Source organism: Nuphar pumila, chromosome 3 (assembly GCF_984573655.1).
Source record: "Nuphar pumila chromosome 3, dmNupPumi1.hap1.1, whole genome shotgun sequence".
Classification (NCBI taxonomy): domain Eukaryota; kingdom Viridiplantae; phylum Streptophyta; class Magnoliopsida; order Nymphaeales; family Nymphaeaceae; genus Nuphar; species Nuphar pumila.
Window position 1 is genome coordinate 10264021 of NC_143251.1, and position 13588 is coordinate 10277608.

Consider the following 13588-nt stretch of genomic DNA (forward strand, 5'->3'; position numbering starts at 1 on the left):
TGGCTTCACCTAAAGCAAGGCATTAGAAAGAAGCCATAAAGAGTGAAATAGACTTCATTGTCTCTAATGACACTTGGAAACTGGTTGACCTCCCTTGTGGTAGTTCCATTATTTGGTGCAAATGAATCTTTAAGAAGAAGTTGAAACCAGATGGATTTATTGATAAATACAAAGCGAGGCTGGTTGCCAAGGAGTTCAAACAAAAGAAGGGAATATATTATTTTGACACCTATTCTTCGGTTACCCGGATAACCACAATTAGGGTGCTTATTGCACTGACTTCCATTTATAATCTCTTGGTCCATCAAATGAACGTGAAGACTGCCTTTTTAAATGGTGATCTTGAAGAAGAGATCTATATGGATCAACCTGAGGGTTATGTGGCTCCTGGTAATGAAAATAAAATTTATAGACTTGTTAAGTCATTATATGGACTAAAACAAGCCCCTAAATAATGGCATAAAAAGCTTGATAATGTTATTTTATCATTTGGCTTTATTGTCAATGAATCTGATAAATGTGTTTATTGCAAAGTTAAAAGTGATGCATGTATTATTTTATGTCTGTATGTAGATGATATTTTATTGTTTGGTTCCAATATGGAAATTGTGAATGAGACAAAGTTGTTTCTTAATAGTAAATTTGATATGAAGGATATGGGTTGCAAATGTGATCTTAGACTTAAAGCTGACTCATTCAGCTGATGGTATAGCTATTTCCCAATCTCATTATGTTGAGAAAGTACTTGAGAAATTTGACTATAACCAAGGGAGATTTGTAGCAACTCCATATGACCCTTCTACTCCTTTTTATAAGAATACTACTGGTGTCCCTGTATCTCAATTAAGATATTTCTAGATTATTGAAAGTTTGATGCATCTTGCAAATTACATAAGACCGAATATTTCGTTCTCCGTGACAAAATTAAGTAGATACATAAGTTATCCAAATCACACTCATTGAAAGGCATTAGACAGGGTACTTAGATACCTAAAATGAACCATTTTCTTGAGTTTGTATTACAAGAGATTCTTTGTCGTTCTTGAGGGATATAGTGATGCAAGCAGGATAGTCATGAACTCCGGGAGTTATGGCGTAATAGGGTATATATTTACCTTGGGTGGCGGTGCAGTCTCCTGAAGATCAGTAAAGCAGACCATCTTGTCATGGTCTACTTTTGAGGTTGAGCTTTGTGCTTTAGATATCACAGAAATGAAAGCTGAGTGGTTAAAGGGGCTTCTTGAGGAACTTTTTTTAATGAGCAAACCAATTCTTGCAATATGTGTGTATTGTGACAATATGGTCACAATTGCAAAAATCAAAAGCACAAAATATAATCAAAAGCAGATGAGACACATCCAAGTTAGAATAAAATCTATAAGAGAACTGGTGTCTCAGTTAGTGGTTGTTGTGGACTATGTTGGATACAAAGAGAACACAACTAATCCATTAGCCAAAGGACTAAATAAGTCATTAGTCCTGAAATCTAGATAGGGGATGGGACTAAAACCCATTAGGAGTTCATCAACAGTGGCAACCCAACTTATCTGAGTAGAGATCCCACAAAGTAGGTTCAATGTGGTAATAACAAATTATAGGGTGAACTGGATAGCACATTCTTAATGCGATACTATGTATCTGTGTCTGTTTTCCTGATTACTTTGGAAATGTGTTGTAGCTGCAAGTTAAGCAAGAGTTAAAACTCTGAATGGGTTCAAAGCCTTTTTGGCAAGATGTTAGCAGTGCATCTCTGAATAAGCCCACCTATGTGAGTGTGACTGTGTGGCCGCAGTTTAAGAAATTGGGTTATTCCTGAAGTCACTCATGAAACAAAATTTGTGAGCATGGCCATTAACGCGCTGCCCCTAACGATTACAACCAAAATCTTTATCGTGTTTTTGCTAATGGACACTTCTACACCAAAGGTCCAAGTTCAAGATTTTAGTTCACTTCGTTCTTGTGGGGGTAAAGTTAGTCAACTAAGGTAGTGGTTCAAACTAGAAGGTACCATTACTGAAAGCATGATATGTTCTACTGCAGATTACTCTATCTTGCATCTTGGTTTCCTTCTATTTTCATTCTTTGAATTTGTGGGGGAATGTTAGGTGTAGGAAGAGGAGAAAAGGGAATTCAAATAAAAAAAAAACAATGGGGACCACTTCTTTATGGAGTGTGTTTGGACTTTGATGATGTGAAATAGTCCCATATTGAAGGATTTCAAAATAGGTGTGGGCTTTATAAACTACAAGGAGATTCTTACACTTATTCCAAAGAACAAGGGAGTGGGATGGCTACCACACACACGTGTACCCGCCCGCCTAGTCATACCATGCCGAGCCGAGCCAGGTCGGGCCAGGCTCGGGCTCGGGTAATTGGCCCTTTAGGACCATATCCATTCTAAGTTCAATGATCTTTTTGTCCCGGATTACTATTTTTATTTGGATTAAATAATGGGTTAAGAGAAATGGATAACTGATCAATCCGTTATCGGGTCACGACCCCTCGTATTCTGTAACAGGGCTCTTCCACGTTTTGTAACCGTTCATGGGTTATAAAACATGGTTAGGGTTGTGGTTACAGATACATAAAGTCACATGACTCTTGTGAACTTCGTTTTCTCTCTCTTTGCTGCTCTCTCTCTCTCTCTCTCCTATGTTTCCCAGAAAGGGGTTTTCTGCAACAACGGTTTAGAGAGGTTGTCTTCGAAGGACGATCTACCGTCGGAGTGTACCGATCCAGATCGTCGAGGCTATTGTATCCTGGGGAAGGACGTCGGACCCTATTTGCACCGTATGTGGGGGTGAATCTTTTCTAAGAGAAGTACTTTCATATGATTTAGCTTATTACATAATACTAATATGTTAATGTTGTTTTTATTATGTTCTATGCATCTGTTTGGTCATTTGCATTTGTCTGAATTTTGGTATAATATGGAAATCGACATGTTTGCTTCCTGTTTATATTTCGATCAACTGTTAATCATGATTATCGTGTTGATACCTATACTGAATTCTATTATGATGTTGATTGTGAAACGATTTGATCTGAAGTTTGGTTCAATTGCCACCTGTCGCAGACACTCCCAATAAAAAAAAAAGGAGAAAAGAGGAGTCCGAGAGGGGCCTCCACATCTACTTCATGTTGTTTGCATCATCAGAAAGAGGCGCGCCACATGAGGAGGCCCATCACATGAGGTGGTCGATGGAGCAGCAGATGTTATCGGAGAGAGGTGGTCGTTGGTCTATTGATAGAAGGAGGGAAGCAAGCGATGGCTGTAGAGGAAGAGGAGGCTCGCCGACCAATGATGGAAAAAGCACTTGCTCTAGCAAGCCAACGACTACTAGTGTTGGAGAGCGTCGGTCGGTGAAAGCCAGAGGAGGTGCTGGCAAGGAGCAGGTCACTCCCCTTTCCCTCATTTTTTTTGCATGTGAAGATGGTTGCAAGAAAAAGAGGTGCCAGCAAGGCCTCTCCCCTCTCCCACGGTTTTTCACAAGTACAGACGGCTGCAGCAAGTCACCGCAGTGGTTGTCAGTGTTGCAGGAGACAGGGAGCCACAACAGGTGGTCAGAGGGGTTGTTGGAATTGCCGGAGAAAGAAGACCACAGATCGTCATTGTCGGAGGGCGGTAACACAGGGATGACTGATAGAGAGTCTTCCCACCAGATGACCAAGTCTCACCAAATAGCTAAGGTCTGGTGATGACTCCCCCCCCCCCCCCTTCCTTCGTCTCTTGAGTTTCCCCTTTCCTAAAAAGGGAAACCCTAATTGGGTCCCCCATTTTATGAGTAAGGATGAAACCCAAAATTTTTTACAAAAATATTTAAAAAAAGGGTAAGAGGGGTCTCGAAGGGCCAAGAACCCTAGCCCTTGAACTTCTCTTTTTATATGGTTTACTTTAATGTCTCTTTTTATTTTCTTTTAATTCTTGTTGAACCTTTTGAAGTTGCTTGTTTGCCCCCTTTTTTTATTTTCCCGTATGTGGTTTCTAGTTTTACAAAACTTAGATTGAGTGGATCTTGCTAGATTCAATTTGACTTAATTCAACTTGATTGGATCAAGTTAGTTTTGATAGACCTGGTTGAATCCAATAATATATATTGAATTTGGTTGATCTTAATGGATTCAAATAGAACCATTTTAATTAGTTTGGATTCAATCAATTGATTGGATCTAATTGGATTGAAGTAGATCCATTTGAACAATATTAGAACACAAGTTATAAAAGAATTGACCTATTTGGATCTGATTGAGCATTTGGATCTGGTTGAATCCAAGTGGGACAAACCAGATTGGATCTGTTTGGATCCAAGTGGATTAAGTGACTTGATGATCCATAATCTCAAGCCAGATTGGAGATAGATCATAGTGACTGACCCTAATGGGTTTGAATGAACTACTTGAACCTGATTGGATCTAGTCATATAGATTGGATTTGATGGACCTATTTAATACCTTCTGAACAAGAACCGAAATTGGACCAATTCTCAATGTTAGATCTATAAGACATATATGCTAGACTATTGCTTAGAATGATATCAAGGTAAGTCATAAACCTTTATTTATTTGACAATTTGGATTTATTTTGATGAGATAAACATATGAATTTGTGAGTATTTTTTTTAGTTGGATCTGATAACCCAATATTGGTTTTGGATATTGAAGTCTAATTTTAGAATTATTTTGACATAAAACTCAAAGTTTACTTTGGATCCAACTATGGTTTGATTCGATCCCTACCTGTTATGGGTAAGTTTAGATCCAAATTAACATTATGAGGATCCAAGCTTATTTAGTTTGGGTGACTATAGACATCTTAATATATGTCCTCGATAGATGCCTTTGTATTATAGACTTGATATTGGCCTAAGTTTTAATTTTCGATCCAGATAACATAATGCTTGATTTTAGTTATGCGTTGTATGGATTTGGATCTTAAGAGTATAGATTTGAACTATAGTCAAATCATAGTGACCCATATTTTTTACATAAGAATGAACTTGATAAATAATCTGTTTGAACCTATAATATTGCATAAATCCAAATAAGTAATAGACTCATGATATAAACTTTGTGCTTGCAATTGAGTTTATTTTGAGTGTTAAAATTTTGTTATTTAACAATATCATGAGAACCTAGAACATTATGATGGATATGCTTTGTGGATTGTTCATATTATGATCTAATGTCCTCTCTTAATTGATGGGTCTATATAGTGAAATATTATGGATCCATGGATCTAATAGATTTTAACTATAGTCAAATCTCATATAACCCATAGTTTTGTTTAAGCAATCTAAACATGCATGAATTTGTATTGAATCTTGAAATGCTTTATGTATGACATATTGTTTTTGTATGCTTAGTATATGGATCTGGGATGACCTTGTATTGGTCCAGCTTTATGAGAGACCAAGTTGAATTAGATTAGATACTATTGGATCTGATGCTTGACATAAGTCAAATTCTACTAGACCTAGTAAAACTATATTAGATCCGGTTGAACATGAATGGATCTGAATAAGATTCAGATCCAGTTGAATATTTTTTTATTTAAAAAACATCATTGGATTCAATTGAACCTATTGAACATGTTTGCTCAATTATCATACTTGTATGAGTTATCTTATGAGTTTTGATGGTATAACTCGACCAGGCATGAAGATTTAATTTCTTCAAAACTCGTAGTATGATATGAAACTAGTTATGGTTCATATGTATAATTATTTGGATAGTTCTTTAATTGGGTTCTCTTATTGAACAAATCTAGTATAAGATCTAAATAGTATAATGACGAATCTGAAATATGAATATAGATTTCATCCAGGTTTTATTGATGGATCTAAATAGTATCAAGACATATATTTGAACCTAATAATATATTCTATATGGGTCCTGATTTGACTCAGATAGATCCAGATAAGTACAATATTGAATGTGTACTAAAATCCATTTGAATTTAAAACATAAGAATTTGGATTTGGACTACGGATAAATCCTATATGATCCATAATTTTGCTTAAGCTTGCATGTAGATCCATTTATTAATATGGATCGTGTTGGACTTGATGGATAACATCTCAAGTTGAATTTGGATACAGACTCATATAAAACAAATAGGATTTGAATATATTTTTTTATTGAATCTAATGATAGATTTAAACACATATAGACATAGGCTTGTAGTTTGATTGCTTATAAATGAGCTTATTCAAATGGCAATGAGAAAGAAAAGAAAAATCTCATTGAATATGGATCTGGTGTATATCCAAATTGAATATAGATATAAGGACTTAAGCTTTAGTCATAATGCATATTGTTTCTAATAAACATATATATTGCTTAATTGCAATGCGTTAAAAAAGTGGGAGTTGAATTAATTTTACACATGCATGTGAATATTTATTTGCATATGATGATAAATAATCATCATAAGTTATGCTCCTTATGATATGAATGAATGAAGGGATATTTTGATGCTTTAAAAACTTATACATGGTATGCAACATGGCGATACTTATATTATATGGTTATTTGAATCTAGATATATTGATGCAATATGATCAAGTATTAGTTAACTCGATAAGATCTGTCTTGGGAGATAAAAAGGAGCATGTCAAATTAAATGTCTTGGTTGTCATGGATCACATCCTTCTGAATGTGGTATCCAGATGTTTGCTGTGGGCATTTCAATTTTTGAACTTTCATGAAGTGGGAAATATGAATAAACTGTTCATGCACTTTCACCTCTGCCTTCAATTTAGGGCTGGTGAAATGAGCCAAACTAACCGATCAGGATATGTTCGGGTTGGACTTGTTTACAAATGGACTGAGCTCGTGACTCGGCTCATGTTAGGCTAAAGCCAAGCTTGCGCTCGGCTTGTCCCTGGATGAGAAAAGCCGAACACGAGCTGGCTTGTCTAAAACCATTCCATGTTATTTATACATAGAATATATATTTTTTACATATTACACTTAAATATGTTGCATGTGATAATGCACATGGATAGTGAAAGTATGAACTATATTGAAAGTTTGAAAAGTGAGAGTATTTACTGTATTTGATAAATTATATTTTATCATGGATCCATAAGTTGATAAAATTCATAGTACTCCACTATTGTGCATGTAAACATGATGATGTCCTATGAAAGGGTCATAAGAACTCTATGACTCACTAAGATGGTGTAACCTATATGTTATGATGAGTTGTAAATAAGGCAACCTAATTGATACATATTAAAAATAATTTATCATGGTGATATGTATTTGTTTACTCTAGTATTATAGATTGCATAATTGTTATTGCAGTAGATGTGAATGAAAGTATACACATGAAATTGCATATTAAGGGTTATGATTAAAATCTTGACATGATGAATAATTCATATAGCTATGTAAGATAGTTTCGTGACAAAAATCCTGAGGAAAAATGCACGTAGAATGCCTTATAATGTCATGAATAAAACATAGAATATGTGAATAAGTTGCATGATCATATCATATATGCATGGTAACTTGATAAATATATAAATCTTGATGAATATATTCTCAAGTTGTTATGAACATTTTGTTTTATGCATGAAATGATATGATTAAATATGATATAACTTATGAAAATGTGCAAGTTTTATTTGGTTGATGTTTAACTATGTATGCTAAAGAAAGCTAAACTCTTAATTGATTATTTACTTTCATCGGATATAGTAGTTGATTCATTGACGAAGGTAGTTTCAAAAGATATCTTTGAAAGACATGTGAGTCAAATATGACTCAAGTGAGTATAAATGAACATGCATGAATAATTATGATAGAAATCCTCATAATGTTAATGTTCACCCCATATGGTTAAGTAAGAGATGTTGGATCTTGGTACCAGATCTGGATCTGGTCATAGGGTCTCATAAGAGAAACCCCAAGAGTCACACTCTGGTGGGCTCATTATGAATTATAATTAAGTCAATTAAGTAGAATTAATATAAATATTAATCCTGATTTAATGGTTGATTGCATAACCTACATGATGTTTATGAATAGGGTTACAAAACTAACGGGGCATTATCTCCAAGTTTAATGGTGAAATTAGTCTAGCCTCTTTAGTTGCTTATATAATGGCTCATAGCCATGGCAGAGTAAGACAACATAACAAGAGCTCTAATGGAGGACTCTGGAAAAACTCAAAACTTGGAGAGGGCTGAAATAACTCAATAGGAGAGCGTGTGTTATTCACGACGTTGGAGGTTCAACCATTCCTTTCGGCGCACATGCCCGATTAGATTCAAGTGACCCCATTCATATCGGTTTTCGGATCCTATGAGATCCAACAACTGCACCTGGTCACCCTCCATCATGGCTCGGGCTCCACATATGATAGGTTATCTTTCGAAGAGGTTCCTAGTAGGGTAGAGGATGATTCACTTCGATTCATTGAAACATGCAATCCGATAAATCAGTCAAGTCGGATTAAAGATTCATTAAAAGATTCTCAACTCGGAGCACAAACTTTAATTAGAATATAATTTATCGCTTTCCAATGAAAATTTCTGACCACCATATTCAAAGCTACCTGCAGATCAGTTTTTTTGGCAACGCAACATGGCAATGCAGTTCTGCATATCTTCCATCCAAGGCAAGGGTGGCCATCGATTATCATTGTGGTTCATCAATTTTCATGCTGGTTCAGCCCAGCCATATGCATTCTCATAGCGGATTGATTGGTGAATCAAGCGCAACTAGAAACCCCTTGGATGATGTTTGGATGTAGTCCAAGTGAAACATGCCTAAGTTTGTGATGACCCCGTTTGAATCAGCAAGGAAGGAGGTCCTCAATAGCAAACCAGGTGAAGCAGCACATTAAAAGTGTGCAATCACATTGCACCTGATCTCAATCCAAGACTCTACAATGTATCTCACATTTTGAGACTGAATCAAAGGCCTGGGTTGATCCGTGGAGAAATGAAACAAGTCCAGGAAATGTTTGCAAGAGTGGGTTAGGTTGATTAAGATGTCCGAGTTGTCGATCAAATTTCTGCGAGTCAATGCTAGCAAGCTTCTTATTAGTAAAATCTTGGAGGTCCTTCCTGCCCACTGAAAAGTACACCCGGCTTCAATCTTGTTGGATCCTCTGTGTTTCAGACCCGTGACTTTCTGTTAACTTTGTGACAATTGAAAGTCATCCCTACCAAAAAAAGCAAATTGTTGTAGTATTTTACATAATACATACTAGAATCACAATATAAGAACTAGAAATATGAGCATTTTCAACGCTTTTTTGCAAAATCCAACCATGTGGATGTGCTTGGCATGGTGAATTAGCTAGGAATCAACCATTGGATTGTGTATTTTAGATGAAAAAAATGTGATTTTTGAATGCTTGAATATTTATTTACATTATGAGCCACTGATTTTAAAGCCTTAAAAAAATCTCATTTAAGCATCAAAATCTGATGATTCAAGAGTGGGTTCTTATAAATCCAAGCATTTAGATCACATCAGTATGGTTAGATTCAATGAAAATTGTGGCTCACATTAGTTCTCATATTTTCGGTTCTCATATTTCTCTTAGAGTCTCGAAGCAAGCATGCCACCGATTTGGTAGATGGGACTATCCGCGCGGTTCGGTGTCGGATGCTCTAGATCATCCCCCGATCCAGCGGTAGACAATTTAGTATCACATTTGCTCTGTTTTCCTCGAATCTGGGCTAAGTTGCTTCACAAAGATATGAACATCATATCTCAATTCTTGGCAAGAATGGCTGTTTCTGATTATGGACTGATATGAGTCCAGACTGGACTCCCCCTTTGTAGATATTCTGGTTTAATTTTCATCTAATAAACTGGCAGGGGTCTTGCCTAACCCCAGCTCTCTTTGTAAAAAAAAAAAAGTTTTTAACCTTTCTAAAATGTCATATTTTTCTTACGTTTGATTGAAAATAAAATTTTTTCCTCTTCCTTTTTTTCTAGAGATTTGTGACATTGAACTTTCCACCTTAAAGATGAGGAAGATGTAATTGAACACTTTTAGTGTGCTGCTGCACCTGATCACCTTCCATCGTTACTCGTGCTCTACAGCTGACAGGCTATATTTGGAAGATAGAGGGTGATAGGTGCAGCACAGCATTAAAAGTATGCAATCTCATTGCACTTGATTCTCCCTCTTTGAATGCCATTTTGGAAATTCCATGGAATAATCGTTCCCGTGATCCGCCAACAAACAAAGCCCCTGGATTTAAAATACGAGGGATAAATTCGAAATATCTGTCAAACATAAGGGTAGACTCGTAACAGATTCTTGTCTCTTGACGTATCGTGATCTGTGAAGTCTGATTCCTCTCTCTTTCTCTCTCTCTTGCCAATAATGCCTGTAATTATTTTACCTCAACTTTTATTTTGGTTAAAAATAATTATTTATTTCCTCTTCGTCCCCACAGCCACAGGGCCACACCTTTTCTGCGGCCTCCACCTTATATAAATACCCTGGAAGCGTAACTTTGCCATCCTCCCTCTTGCTTCTTCCTCCATCCTGAACTCTCTCTTTCTTGATTCGCTAAGAAACCCTATTTCCGGAGATCTTCCGACTACCGGAATCCATCTCCGGCTCATTCGAGGTAAGAATCTGTGAAGTCTCTGGCTTTTCGGATGTTTTCCGGTCCATGATGAATCGTCTGTTGGATTCTTATGTGAGGATCGTTTCCGGATTTCTAGCGATTGGTTTTGGGTTGGACAGCGGGGCTGAGGAGTCTTACAGTTCAAATTCGTGATATTTGTTGATGAATTAGGATCATTTTCGGGATTTTGTTGAATTCCTGTGAAAAATCGTAGTTTTTCTTGCCGTTGTGGATCTCTTCCTCGCTACAACGGCGCGGGACGAGAATCGGTTAGTCGGGAGACGAATACTTCTCTTTGTTTTTGCCTAATTTTCCGTGTCTGTGGATTTCGTTTCCTTGTGTCCGAAAGAGGAAAAAAGATGGGAAATTCCTTCTGGGAAACTGAATTCCAATTCGTTCGCAACGCTAGAATTGCTGATCTTCTTTCGCAGGATTTTATTTATTTCTTAACTCATTTTCGCGGTATTCTCGTGCGTTTTCCGTGTGACAGGCCAAGCATAACCTTAGTCGCTACTCGGGCTCTGGTGAAACAGTCGAAAGATTTCATTTTTTTTCGGAAGATCGGGACTCGAATTCTTAGCGAAGATGTGCTCTCCAACGAAGAGAAGGGATATGGACGTCATGAAACTGTAAACAATTCCCCTTTTTCTCATCGTCAAACAAAATAAATTTCTTGCTCGATTCATACTTCTTTTTTTTCCTTCATTTTCTCATAGTTTTTACCCTCCTCCCTCTTCTGCTTCTTTGATAAAGTGATGGTTATTGTTGTTTATTGGGGCTGGACACTGCACAGAATGATGACGGATTACAAGGTGGAGACGGTTGAGGACTCCATGAGCGAATTCTTTGTTGAGTTTTGCGGTCCCGCCGATAGTAAGAATACTCTCTCTCTCTCTCTCTCTCTCCTTCTGGACCGTCGATTCCGAGAGGAACCAAGGGTAATTACGAGACCCTGCCCAACTTATCAGCTATTTACGAATCCGTCTAATGTTTATTACATTCACCCGCCTGCAATATCTGAATGAATTTCAACTTGGGGAATGAACCGACTTGTCCTCTTTATTTATAGAAAGAAATCGTCTTACGCTATTCTATTGAACAAATGAATAATGAGGGGCATCCTAAACTTTTTGTTTGACTCAGCTATCTTTGAAAATGTTTGTTTTATCATGATATATTTAAAAGCCGATATAATTAAAAAATACAATACTAAAGTCAAAGTATTTATTTTAATATAATTGATATATATATATATTTATACTTTTGCATATTTTATTAGTTTTAAATTTTTATATATGCCAGTTTTTTAATGATTTTTGCTGAAAAACCTGAAATTTTCAATTTATTTCCTCACCAAGATTTTCTTGAAAAAGGATTTGGGTCACTTTTTTTGGAAACGCCCCCTCCCCATCACCAACCACTCATTGGCTGACCTCTGATTGGTAAAATCCTTGAGGTGCGTCTTGCTCGTCGGAAAGTACACCCAGCTTCTACCTCTTCCGGCAAGGGACACCACCTGTGGGTTTTTTTGAACTTAGGACGTCTCATCAATTTGGTAACATTCATAAGTTGCCCCTCCCCTACCAGATGAGCCGAACCCTTGTGGGCGAATTTGAGTCACTGATGTTATCGTAAGAAATTTTCGAAAATCCTGAACGATTTTAGGATCAAGCATGTCTTTGAAACATAAATGCATAATAAATAAGTAAAAAGCAGGCAGCTGAACGTGCTAGCCGAAAAGTTGGGCAGCTTTTCTGTGAACAGTTTGATAAGTTAGGTGGCTTTTCTGTGAATTACCAAAAGATGGGTATAGTAAATAAAAGTATATGTGATCAAAGCACAAGTCCCAAAAAGTGGACCGCATAAAGAGAAAACAAATCTGGACCGCTGGATTCTTCACGGGGATGGACGGTCCACGTTATGAGCTCATCTCATCTCACTGAAGCGGTGCCTGGCTCTTTTCCCATTGTAAAGTGGTGGTAAATGGTGAATTCTTTCAGGCCGCCTTGACAATGTTGTCCCCTTTTACTGTTAGTGATGGATTAAGTTTAGGGAATATATAAGATTGGCCAATGGTCATTGCCTGAATAGATGGGGAGTCTAGATTATAATTTATGCCTTTGTGGCCATAGTTTCCCCCACCACCCCCAAACAGCAGAAAAAGGGTTAACCCATTAGGAAATTGGTACGCTGATACTATTATTGATATTCATTTTAGTATGTTCAGTTTGTCTTTTTCAGTGACTGGTGAAAACTTTAAATAGGTAAGAGAGAATATTATAACATATCCGAGATGAACCGCTTAGAGGGTGCCAAGTGGGTGGCCATGTGTAATTATGCTAGTGAACCAAATTTCACTTTGTTCTCAACCTTGCCCATGTTTGTTATTGTGGTCCTGGGGTCTTTTCCAGAAAATCAAGAGGAAACGCAAAGGTCACGTCTCTATCAGTGCCAGTTATACAAAATTCAGTGCCTTCTTTGGAATTAGCAAATATGTAGCGGCGGTAGCGACATTGGGAAAAAGAAAATACACCGTGGTAGGAGCCAGATGTCATGGCTATTGGGAACAATTAGATGAGAGCAACTTAGACCACTAGTATTAATCTGTAGCTGAGCAGTGCTTGGCCAGCTCACATATGTGCTTAACAGAGTAAAGGATCAGTTGCTTTTTTGTTTTGGGTTCTTGGTACATTGAAACTTTTTTGAGATTTTTTTTTTTGAGAGAGGGAGCTTGGTACATGGAAATCGAGGCTACTCTTTTGGTGTTCTTTGAATTGAACCACAATAGGAGGTAAGATAAGGGCACGTTTGATGGCTTATCTAGAGTTGGACGAAGTGAACAAAAAAAATGGAACAAAGCATTGGTTTTGTTAGTTAAGTCCAACATTTGTTTGGACGGATGCTATGTTTCAACAATCCGTTGTTTGACGATGATGTGCAGATAACTTGGACAGTCATGGATAATGGGTCAAATTACTTCGCTT

The 13588-nt window shown here is 37.0% G+C and overlaps 1 protein-coding gene across 4 annotated transcripts in view; it reads left to right on the forward strand.

Annotated features, from left to right (window-relative positions):
• The first annotated feature begins 10491 nt into the window (after nucleotides 1-10491).
• The window catches only part of LOC149841919 (ubiquitin-conjugating enzyme E2-23 kDa-like), a 46956-nt gene continuing 43859 nt past the window's right edge, over nucleotides 10492-13588 (forward strand). Inside the window, exons 1-3 of one of the 4 annotated variants that reach the window (XM_089998780.1) lie at nucleotides 10492-10604; nucleotides 11095-11233; nucleotides 11398-11477. In XM_089998780.1, the coding sequence (XP_089854906.1) occupies nucleotides 11190-11233; nucleotides 11398-11477 (124 nt within the window). In that variant the 5' untranslated portion in view covers nucleotides 10492-10604; nucleotides 11095-11189. The other 3 variants (XM_089998779.1, XM_089998781.1, XM_089998778.1) reach the window with 3 other exon arrangements.